Source organism: Chiloscyllium plagiosum, unplaced genomic scaffold, assembly GCF_037043375.1.
Source record: "Chiloscyllium plagiosum isolate Xiang-an unplaced genomic scaffold, Cpla_swu_hap1 HiC_scaffold_13, whole genome shotgun sequence".
Lineage (NCBI taxonomy): Eukaryota > Metazoa > Chordata > Chondrichthyes > Orectolobiformes > Hemiscylliidae > Chiloscyllium > Chiloscyllium plagiosum.
Window position 1 is genome coordinate 80,320,321 of NW_028270151.1, and position 12,285 is coordinate 80,332,605.

At 41.9% G+C, this 12,285-nt stretch overlaps 1 protein-coding gene across 2 annotated transcripts in view; it reads left to right on the forward strand.

Annotated features, from left to right (window-relative positions):
- The window catches only part of sned1 (sushi, nidogen and EGF-like domains 1), a 167,787-nt gene that overhangs the window by 110,412 nt on the left and 45,090 nt on the right, over positions 1-12,285 (forward strand). For both annotated transcript variants that reach the window (XM_043701804.2, XM_043701803.2), the window contains 4 exons: positions 3,707-3,823; positions 5,839-5,955; positions 7,291-7,407; positions 10,465-10,638. In XM_043701804.2, the coding sequence (XP_043557739.2) occupies positions 3,707-3,823; positions 5,839-5,955; positions 7,291-7,407; positions 10,465-10,638 (525 nt within the window). The remainder of the gene's footprint in view (positions 1-3,706; positions 3,824-5,838; positions 5,956-7,290; positions 7,408-10,464; positions 10,639-12,285) is intronic.

Consider the following 12,285-nt stretch of genomic DNA (forward strand, 5'->3'; position numbering starts at 1 on the left):
CAGAAAGGGCCTCAGTTTAACACCTCCTTCCAAAAGGCACTACTTTCTACAGTTCAGAACTACCTCATTACTGCACAGAAGTGTCATTCTCAATTATGTATCAGACTGGGATATGAATTCACAGCCTGCTGACCAAGAGGTGAGAGTGTTGCTGTACCATAGTCAATGACTATTTCCCAAGTGTACTGTAAAGTTTATATGTCTGTATTTACATTCCAAACAACTGGCTACATATCATGTGACTGAAGTGCAAAGTTTGAACCATTTCCATCTATTGCTGTAACACATTCTAATTGGAGAAACCACTAACACATCCCATTTTGATAACTAGGGAAGTCGAGATGGTTTTAAACTAAACAATGGGGGGGGAAGGGATCAAATATGGAAACCTGATGGTACATCAAAGAGTAGAGACACGGTAAGAGAAGAAAATAGTTATATAGGAAAAGAGAGTCAGAGAGTGGGAGAGCAAAAAAGAAAGTGTGCATTATTCATTGTAAGTAAACAAGTTGACAACACACATTGAAGTTAACAAATATGATCTGGTAGCTGTTACGAAGACATGGCTTTAGAATGATGAGGATTGAGTCCTGAACATTGAGGGGTATATGACATTCAAGAAAACTGGGGAGGCAATGGCCTAGTGGTGTTAACAGTGGACTCTTAACCCAGGGACCCACGTAATGGTCCGGGGACCAGGGTTCAAATCCCACCACAGCAGATCGTGGAATTTGAATTCAATAACTATCTGGAATTAAGAGTGTGAGATGACCAAGGATCCATTGTCAATTGTTGGATAAACCCATATGGTTTACTAATGCCCTTTACAGAAGGACATTGCTGGCCTATATGTGACTCCAAACCCACAACAAGGTGGTTGACTCTTAACTGCCCTCTGGGTAATTGGGGATGGGCTGTAAATACTGGCTTGGCCAAAGATGCCCCCGTCTTTGTGAATTAATTTTTTTTAAAATAGGAAGCCAGATAATGATGGAGTGGTAATGCTGTTATTTGTGGACAGCATTTGTGAAACAGTTAGAGATTACCTGGTTCCTGAAATTGGAAAGTGACATTGATTTGAGTAGTGTAAAGACCATAACTTAGATTTTCTTTATACTTGATTGTGGGCTGGCATTGGAAAAGGACAGCTTTAAAATCAAAGATTATGGAAGGAATTGCTGCACTTTTAAAATAAAGTTACTGGATGCATTGTGACCTTAGTTTGTACTGTCCCCTTGTAAGGGGAGATAAGGTGTGTGCGAAGTGAGATTCAGCCAGCAACAGATTGCTGACTTAGTATTATGTAACGTGACAAGATTGATTCATGACCTCTGAGTTAAGGCACCCAGATGTAGCAGCACACTTCCACAATATGATGGAATTTTACACTCAGTTTGAAAGTAGGAAATTTGGGTCTAAGACTAGTGTGTGAAATGTAAATAACTGCATGAAAGCTGTGGGAGCTGAAATGAGCTTGTGTACTCAGCAGGTGGATAGATCAATAGACACACAGTAGCAGACATTTAAAGTGATATTTTAGAAAACTCAGAATAAACATATTAATATTATCAAGACACATTCTTAAAGGATGACCTACTATCATGGTTAGTTAAGAAATTATGGAAAGCATCAGTCTTCAGGAAAAAGCATACAACTGCAGGAAGATGAGTGGCAAGTCAAATGATTGGTCGGAATATAAAACGCAGCAGAGAATGACCAAAAGGTTAATTAGGAGGAAGAAGTTAGATTGTTTCTACAGGAATTTAAAAAGGAAAAGAATATGTAAAGAATGGGGAATGAAAAGGAGATAATAAGGAAAGGGTGGATGAAAAAGACAAATATCTTGTTTCTATCTTCACTGTTTGGAAAAAAAATAAAGCATTCCAGTAATTATTTAAATCGGGAGGTGGGATGGAAAGAGAAATGTTGTGCAATTTCAATCATGAGGAAAGTGGTACAAAGCATATAGATGGAGCTAGTGTCCAGGTCAAAGTGGACCTCATCCTAGGGTCTTAAAAGAAGCGGCTAATGAGATAGTGGATGTGTTGGTGTTGATTTTCCCATTTTCCCTGGATTAAGAAAAGGTTCCATTGGATTGGAAAGTAGCAAACATAACTATTCTATTCAAGGGGAGCTGGAGGCAGAAAACAGAAAGCTATAGGGTAGATCACTTGATGCCTGTCCCCTGAGGAAAGTGTTATAATTGGCCATTAAAGAGATTATGGAAAGGGAAACTAGAAAAATTCAAGTCATTGGGAAGGGGCAACATGGTTTTGTCAAAGGTAAATCATATTTAACCAGGTTATTAAAGTTGTTTGAAGGAATAAAATATGTTGTGGATAATGGAAAGCCCTGTGAATGTAGTATGAGTGCATTTCCAGGAGGCATTTGATAAGATGCCCCATCAGTGTTATTGTGGAAAATAAGCACTCATGGTGTTTATCTATAATGATGAAACATCAAATGGCTGGAAGCAAACAGAGTATGCATAGATTGGTCTTTGACTGATTTATAGAGTCATAGATATGTACAGCATGGAAACAGACCCTTCAGTCCAACCCATCCATGCCGACCAGATATCCCAACCCAATCTCATCCTACCTGCCAGCACCCGGCCCATATCCTGATGAGAGGAGTCTCAAAGATTTTGGGCTTGGGCCTCAATTTTGTGCTTCAGTGACTTAGATTGGCCGAGCGAAGGAGTGGTACCTGAATTCACAGACAGGTCGGAAACTATGCTGTGAAAGAGAGATAAAGAATTTGCAGTCAGGAGACTGGGTGATTGGGCAGAAATCTAGCAGATAGAGTACAATGTGAGAAAATGAGAAGTAGTTCATCTTGACAGGAGAATTTTTTTAAAAGTCAGATGTTACTTAAATGGAGAATAACTACAGAATTCCAAGGGACAGAGGGGTTTGGGTGTTCTGGTACACTATTCACAAGAAGTTGAGGACAGGTACAGCACGTAATCAAGAAGGCTAATGGGAGCTATCCTTTATTACAAGAGGAATTGAGCATAAAGGAATGGATGTTATGCTTCAGTTACACAGGGCATTGGTGAAGCCACCTCTCTCATACTATGCAGTTTTGGTATCCTTATTTGAGGAAGGATGTGAATGCATTGGCTTAAAGGATGTTCAGAAGATTGATACCTGCAATGGAGTGAATATCTTATAAGGATATGGTTGGATGGGCCAGACCTGTTTCCACTGGAGTTTAGACAAGTGAGGAGTGAATTCATTGAAGTGTATAAGATCCTGAATGGTCTTAAGATGATGAGGAGGAAGGGATGTCTCCTGTTGTGGGTGAGTCCAGAGCTTGGCACACTGAAATAAAATTAGCAGTTGCTCTTTCAGGACAGAGATGAAGAGTATTTTTCTCTCTCTCTCAGAAGATTGTGTGACTTTGGCACACTTTGTCTCAGAAATGGGTGGAGGCAGGATCATTGAATATTTTTTTCAGGCAGAAGACCCTTCAGACAATAAAATCAATGATTCTCAAGTGTAGATGGGAATGTGAAATTGAAAATGCAAACAGGTCAGCCATAATCCTATTGAGTGATGAAACAGACTGTAAGGGCCAATTAGCCTGCTTCTACTGCGATTTTGTTTTATATTGACACTCCATCATGCATTCCATAAATGTTCATCTTGATATCAACATTGGGTTTAGATAGGTGTCTCTAAAATCTTTTCCTTGCTTCCAGTGATGCCATCCCCATGTGACTCTGACCCCTGTCAGAGAGGAGGGACTTGCAATGAACAAGATGGCTCCTATACCTGTCAGTGTCCACCGGGCTTCAGCGGGCAACGCTGTGAGAAAGGTCTGTTTTTAACTCATTTTTTCATCTCTTCCAGAAGCATAGTCTGTGGTCTATTGACACTCTCATATTCAACATAAACTGTTCCTTCTGTTATGTCACAGAGTCAGAAAGCCAAACCAAATCAGCCTTCCTACCTCTGTATTCCCAACACAGTAAAACTAAAACCTTGAAATCTCTCAAAGTTTACCCCAATGGATCCTAGCCAGGCTATTAAATAGCCAGACTCTGCGAATAGTCAATTCTCAACACTACTTTGTCGTTTGAACAAAAGATTTCATAACTGAATAACAATGCAGTAACTTTAGCAAGTAAAAATTAAACCACAAAGTAATCTAATTGATAACTTTATTTAATTCAAAAACATTTGTTTTCAGCCCTATTCACACAAACGACTGTCAGATAAACAAACACATTTAAGGGATAAACAAAAGAAAACAATTAAACAGTCCAGATTGCTTGTGGTTGTCACAATGCACTGTTGCACAAGCATACATGACTGTTTCTTGATTGCTTTTTGGAAGATGGTGATCGGAACCACCTTTTCCAATAAAGGCAGAGACACTCATAACTTAGTTTCTGTTCTCTGAACCTCCAATAGTTCACAACGGAAGGTAGGCAGAAAGCTTTCAAATCTTCATGCTAGAGCATCAGCAAGCAAACTCCTCCTCCACAGAAAACACAGTCCAAAACCTAATTGGAACTCTGGCCTCTCCATACCAGACTGACCATTTCCCCATCAGGTCCCAGTTACCATACAACATTGGCCATCTACTTGAGAAGCTATCCTGCACTTGCTGGAATCAATTCCAGGTAACTGACCTCATTAATGGCCAATATCTGCTATCTGCTCTCCCCCTAGTGTTGAGGTATCTGGGGAAACTTTTGATCAAGATCCAAGCTGCAATTGATTTCCAGGTCTGGCCTCACAATCAAACGGCAGTGTGTTTTTTTTCTGTTTTGTTTTAATACAAGCTGCCTACAGTCCAAAGGTCTTTTTCAGTTCACAGTTCTCGGTTCTCAGCTCCAAACCAAAACTGATAAAATATTAAAATAAAACAATGAAAAATCAGCAAAAGTTTTAACACTTCAGTTCAACTCTTAGCCTTGTACAGACTACGATTCCCAATGTCCAATTTATTGACCAGTTTTTTTATCCAAGTCGACCGTGGCAGCATTGTTCTTAAAATTCCGAGCAGGCACAGCCTGGAACTGATTACAGTTCAGCTCTGAATTAATAACAGGACAGAAAGAATAAATAGGCAACCCAAAATGTAACCTTTCAGTTTTATACTCATACAACACGGCACTGCGCTGAGATTAAACTGTGGTCTGTCTGTGTGCTAATATACAGGGAACTGCTAGTTTGGATATTCATTATGCTTAGCTTCCCCTGACAGTTCTTCATAGATCAATATAGAGGTATCTTTACATTGTGTCAAATTCTGACTCTAACTTATGCTATTATATTTATTTGTAGATAGAGGTTTGTTTTGTATCTAACCAATACTGCACCTGAACTAGTAGCGGTTTGGTGGGAAACTGCAAAGAGATTTGACTCTGTAGCCAATCCATTCACCATCTGGGTAGGGAGTACGTAAAGGGTAGTTTAAGAGGACTTTGTTCTATAATATTATATCAAAGCTGAGAGTGTACTTTTGTTGCCAAGCCCCACGTTATACTTATTTGATACGATCGTACACAGAAGTTTACTTTTGTTTCCAAATAGTATCATAGCTGACCGAGGAATGTTTGGCCAATCAGTGGACAACGTTTTTCTACACTTTCTGATTTCTGCTGTATCTGACATGGGAATGTTTGGGTGCACATGGGGACGTTTTATCCCTTGACAGCACTCCATCACCCAGAGCATGGATTTTTTTTTAAGTAATGTGGTTCTGCTACAGCAAGAATCTTTTCTTGCCCTGCACACTTTGCAGAGAATCGCCAAACACACACCCTTTGAAATTGAGAATAAGTCATCTTCAAATGAAATAATTTTTTCTCCATTCTCTCAGAAAGACTCCGCTCTTGTGCGTCTAATCCATGCCGGAATGGTGGAACCTGCAAGGAGGCTCACGGAACTTATCAGTGCATTTGTCTGTATCGCTTCACTGGCAAGAACTGTGAGACGGGTATGTCCAGTCAGCGATGTGCAGCTTGCTTTTCAGAGAGTTGACTTTAGGGATTCCATGTGCTGTGTATATACATTGCTGTGACTCTTTTATGTCCTGCATGGAAGTCAGTTTGTTTGCTGTAATATCTGCTTTGTAACCTATTCTGTTTTACTGGTTTAAGGAACTAACCCATGGATCGGGTTGTAAGTTTGCTCGCTGAGCTGATAGGTTTGTTCTCAGACGTTTCCTCACCATGCTAGGTAACATCATCAGTGAGCCTCCGGTGAAGCGCTGGTATTCTGTTCCGCTTGTTATTTCTGTGTCTTGGTCTGTTGTGCTTGGTGACATCACTTCCGGTTCTGTTTCCGAGAGGTTGGTAAATGGGGTCCAAATCAATGTGTTTGTTAATGGAATTCCGGTTTGAATGCCAGGTCGCTAGGAATTCCTGTGCATGTCTTTGATTAGCCTGTCCCAGGATGTATTATCCCAGTCAAACTGGTGTCCCTCTCCATCTGTGTGTAAGGACACTAGTGATAGTTGGTCATGTCTTTTGGTGGCTAGTTGATCCCATGTATCCTGGTAGCTAGTTTCCTGCCTATTGTCCAATGCAGTCCTGGCAGGGTATTTTGTATATGACATTTGTTCTGCTGGTTGTTGGTATGGGGTCCTTTAAGCCTCAAAGTGCCCAGCCCCTGGCTTTGATTCCAGCCTCAGATGATTGTCTGTCTGTGGCATTGCACATTCTCTCCATATCTGCCTGGGTTTCCTCTGGGTGCTCTGGGTTCATCTCACAGTGTAAAGATATGTGCAATTGGTGCTTTAGCCATGGCTAAATGCAGGGTTATGTAGGGACAGGGTAGAGGGGTAGGGCTGGATGGGCTGCTTTTCAAAGGGGTGGTGTGGACTGGATGGGCCTGCTTCCACACTGTAGGGATTCTCTGATTAATATGATCCCAGCTGTAGCAGCATGAGTATAAAGGGGATCCCATTGTGAAATAGATGTACAGGAGCATAAAGACAGGCCCACTGTGAAATATTGTGAAGTACTGGAATAATGGCGCGTCAATCATGCAAGTTTAAAGAGGGTGTCTTGACCAAGATAGTTATAGCAATGCCAGTCGGATATGCCTGGATTTTCACTTTGGAATCAGTCCGTCAATGATTTGAGAGTATCACTTTTTAGATAATTGCAGCAATGTCTCAATGGAACAGTAGAAGACATCAATATAGGTTTACACCATTGGCATAAAGAGCATCTTACTCTGTGGTTTGTGTCTGGGTATCTGATTATTCCTGTCTGACCCTGACTCCTTCTATCTGTTAACAGATCTCGTCTTGTTCCCTTCTGTGTAGGTAAGCCAGATCCATGTTCATCCAGCCCATGCCAGAATGGGGGCACGTGCTTCCATTACATTGGGAAATACAAGTGTGAATGCCCGAGAGGATTCACTGGACGGCACTGTGACACAGGTACACCAAATACTGTCAATACAAAAGAACAGCAACCAAATCCCCTATTGTGTAGCATTTCCCATTGTACAGCCAACCTATTTGCCATTGACTCCTATTGGATAGGATTCCACTGCACCAAATTACTTTCCATTGATTATTTAGGGATAAAATCACTTTCTATTGACTCTCACTGTTAGAATCCCATTGACTAAATCCCTTTCCACTGATTTGCTGTTAGAATCCCAGTGGATCAGATCTCACTGTGAGAATCCCAATAATCCAATGCCCTAACATGAATTCTTGATAGAATCCTAATGGACAAATCCCTTTCTGTTGATTCATTGTTAAAATCTCAGTAAGTCAGTTCCCTCCTCATCAGATCTCTCAATTAGAATACTATAGATGAAATCTCTCCCCATTCATTTTTCAGCGTATAGAATCTCAATGAAGCAAAACCTGATCTCTTTCACTTCTCCTATTTATTATTCCAAGACATTAACTCTTCCTAGTCACTCCAACTTTACAGAAACCCATTAGAATATAATGTTTCCCACTTACAGTCATAGAGATGTACAGCACAGAAACCCTTCAGTCTGACCAGATATCCTAAATTAATCTAATCCCATCTGCCAGCATTTGGCCCATATCCCTTTCAACCTGTCCTAGTCATGTATCCATCCAGATGCCTTTTAAATGTTGTAACTGTACCAACTCCCACTTCATCTGGCAGCTCATTCCATACATGTAAACAATGCGAAAAAGTTGTCTAGGTCCTTTTTAAATCATTCCTCACTCACCTTAAACCTATGCCCTCTACTTTTGAACTCCCCTACCCTGGGAAAAAGACCTTGGCTATTCACCCTATCCATGCCCCTCATGATTTTATAAACCTCTGTTAGGTCACCCCTTAGCATTTGATGCTCCAGGGAAAATAGCCCCAGCCTAAACTGCCTCCCCCTCACAGCTCAAACCCTGGCAATATCCTTGTAAATCTCTACTGTACCTTAACTCCCATATGTCAAATCCCAGTGGGTCAAACAGGTAACCATACTGTTCGGATATGGTTAGGGATATTTTGATAAAATGCCACTTGAGTACTGCTATTGGTAATATTATTACAGAGACCCCATAGCTAAAATGTGAGAGTCTTTATTTTGAGTTAATTCTACCCTTCGATAGATGCTGATATCTCAGCAGTGGGCCACATGGAAGGTATTGCTGTTGTGGTAATGTTACTGGACTAGTAACCCAGGAAGTTTGGCTGATGTCCTGAGCACGTGGTTTTGAATTTCACCATGGCAGTTGCTGAACTTTGAATTCTAAACACAAAACCAGTGTAAAGGTGAACATTTTTACCATTGTCAATTGTCATAAAAACCCAAGAGCTTCACTAATATCCTTCAGGGAAGGGAATCTGTCTATAGTGCCTGGTCTGGCCTAAGTGTGATACCCCAATGGCAGCAATGTCGTTGAGTCCGAATTGCCCCATGAAGTGACTGAGCAGGTAAGGAACTCCATAAGGAACGCAAGACAGGAGCAAGATATTATGCCCATTAAGCCTTCTCCACTTTTCTAGATCATGACTGGGCTTTTACCTCAATGTAAAGTGAAGAAATGAATCATTATCACTGCTATCAAGCAACATTTGTTTAACAATATCCTGTTCACTGATACTCAGTTTGTTTTCCATGAGAGCCAGTCATCTCCTGACCACATTACAGTCCTGGTTCAAACATGGGCAAAATAACTGAAATACGGAGGTGAAGTGAGAGTGACAGCCCTTGACACCAAGGCCACATTTGACTAAGTGTGCATCAAACAGCCATAGCAAAACCTGAGTCGACCAGAATCAGGGGGAAACCACTCTACTTGTTGGTATCATACGTAGAACAAATGACGATGGTTATAGTTGTTGAATGTCAGCCATCACAACTCCAGGACATCTCTGCAGGAGTCCTTCAGGGTAGTGCCTAACACCAACCATCTTCAGCTGTTTCATCAATGAACTCCCCTCCACCATAAGGTCAGAAGTGAATGTTCGCCAATGTTGGCACCATTCACGAATCCTCAGATATTGAAGCAGCCCAGGATCAAATGCAGCAAGACCTGGACAATATCCTGGCTTGGGCTGACAAGTTAGCCTGGGCCTCTGGATTAATATCCAGTGACAATACCACAATGCCGCCAATAAACACCCTCATGGGGAACCTGACGACCTGGTAACTTAGGAACTCTGCTGTCCAGAGCAGTGTGCCTGCCTTTTTTGGTTCCGCTGTTGTCTGTTTGACTGGAATTTTTTAATATATACTATGTATAACTAGAACTTCACAAAAGTACTTGCTCTTGCCTTCAGAGTTCATTGAGACTCAACCTGTGGTGATCACTTTCTGAGCTATAAATATTGCACTAGGTAACATTATCCTCAGAGGTAATTTTCAGAGGAACTGACAAGATAGGTTCAAGCAGAGTGTCAAACTGGTCTAGACCATGCCAATTTCGCTCCAGCAGGGTTGTCTTCTAAGTTTGCAAATCCCCAGCTGTGAATGAGCCCCAGATTTTTCTCCAGATAAATGCTGAGAAGACCAAAAGCCATCTTCCTCAGTCCCTAACATAAATCCCACGCCATTGTCAACAACACTGTTACCTTCACTGGTCACTCTCTTATCTTGGAACCTCAACATCCTATTTGACTCTGAACTGGGTTTCTGATGCTCTTTCGACCTGCTTCTGTGTCCTGCCTTCAGCCTAGTCACACTAAAGCCCTAATCTGAGATCATGTGACCTCCACGTGGTCTCTATCTTTCACCCTTTCACCTCAGCCAAACGTGCTGTGAGTATACCCACACCAGATTAGTTCACCACTGTTTCCACTGGCCCTCTCGCTCCTGAAACCTCACATTTTGGACCTCCATGTTCATTTTATATGTGGCCTTTGCCCCCTATGTGCTACGCCTCCCCTAGACTGAATAATTATTTATATCTGCATGAAATTGTTTCTATAAAAGACACTGTTTGAAGGCTGTACCATCCAATGAACTTCTTTGCCTCAAAACCTGCACATCTTGTTTCTTTTAGAGGTGGACTGTGGGATCCCCAGCGAGGTGAAGCATGCTGAGGTGCTCATCTCTTCAACCAAGTATGGCTCAGTCGCTCAGTATGTTTGCGAAGCAGGATACACAGTACAGCCCAGCCCAGGAGAGAGTACCTGTCGATTGGATGGAAGGTGGAGTGAAGCACCAACCTGCGAAGGTAAGTGAAATGGTCACACCACCGATGTGTTGGCTATCCCTCCTGAAAAGTGGCAGATACCTCAGTGCGAGTTGCAGGCTAAAGATACCTTTTATTTACTTCACGGGTTGTGGGTGCCGTTGGCTGGGTCAGCATTTATTGCCCGTCCCTTATTGCTCTTGAGAAGATGTTGGTGAGCTGCCTCCTTGAACTGCTGCAGTCCATGTGCTGTAGGTAGACCCACATTGCCCTGAGTGAGGGAGTTCTCGGATTTTGATCCAGAAACAGTGAAGGAATGGCGATATATTTCCAAATCAGCTGTTTGAGTAGCTTGGAAGGGAGTTTGCAGGTCGTGATATTCCCGCATATCCGCTGCCCTTGTCCTTCTAGAAGGAAGTGGTCGTGGGTTTGGAAGGTGCTGTCTAAGGATCTTTGGTAAATTTCTGCAGTGCATCTTGTAGATAGCACACACTGCTGCTACTGAGCATTGGTGGTGGAGGGAGTGGATGCTTGTGGATACAGTGCCAATCAAGCGGGCTGCTTTGTCTTAGATGGTGTAAGGCTTCTTGACTGTTGTTGGGGGCTGCACCCTTCCAGACTGATGATGCATCCAGACTTGTGCCTTGTAGATGGTGCACAGGCTTTCAAGAAACAGGAGTTGGTTCTAGACAGAAATGGTTGTGGATTTGGAAGGCACAGTCTAAGGATCTTTGGCTAGTATCTGCCTGGGGAAGGCCAAGGGGATTTGATGGGTTTTTGTAGTTTTAAATGTTGAATAATGGATACCTGAGAGTGAGGTACAAGCTGCACTCTCATTGAGGGGTGCATGTGGTTTAAATATTGAACAATAGAAACTGAGGAACGAATTACACGTGCTGGAATCTAATCATGGGGATGAGTTGGTTTATATATGGAATAGTGGGTAAGCAGTTAATGAATTTAATCATGGGATCTTGATCTCTATTCCTTGCAAGCTTGAGACCCCCTGTTGCCATGTATATATTAAAGTTAATTTTCTCAGCACCTCATTTACCCACCTTTATCTACCTTTACCTAATCCATTTCTAAATTTATGGGCCAGACATTTCTCTTTTGTGGTTGGAATAGTGTCTGCTGAGGTGTATTTTTGCCTATGCTGGTGTTAAAACACCTCCTGATTTTGCTTACTTCTTACATTGTTGAGGAATTGATTTCCAAGACCTCATGATGCTACTACACCTTTCTCCTGCCCTTCTTGCCTCTGGCTCCTTCCTTCATGTCTGGTATGTTGGCCAAAGTGATGGGGAGTTTACTGGTTTGTGCTGTCATCCATGCACTTACCAGATACTGCATGGGTCACACTTAGCTTAAGTTTTACAGGACGGGTCTGGCTGTCAATGTACCCAAGAGTTTATTGAGTTTTGTGTGCTGGACGTAGTGCGATGGAAAGATTGGGCATAAGTGAAGGAGCAAGGAGAAAGGAGCAAGAGTAACTTGTTCGATTGATTGAGTCTGTTTCACCATTTGAAAGAATTGTAAATGATCTTCTACCTCAAATGTACCTTCCCACACAATCCCTACATCCCCCGATTCCCCTAGAATCCAAAAATCTATCACCCTCTATCTTAAGGATATGTATGCTTCCACAACTCTCGGGGTCAGAGAATTCCAAACACTCAAAAACTCTTT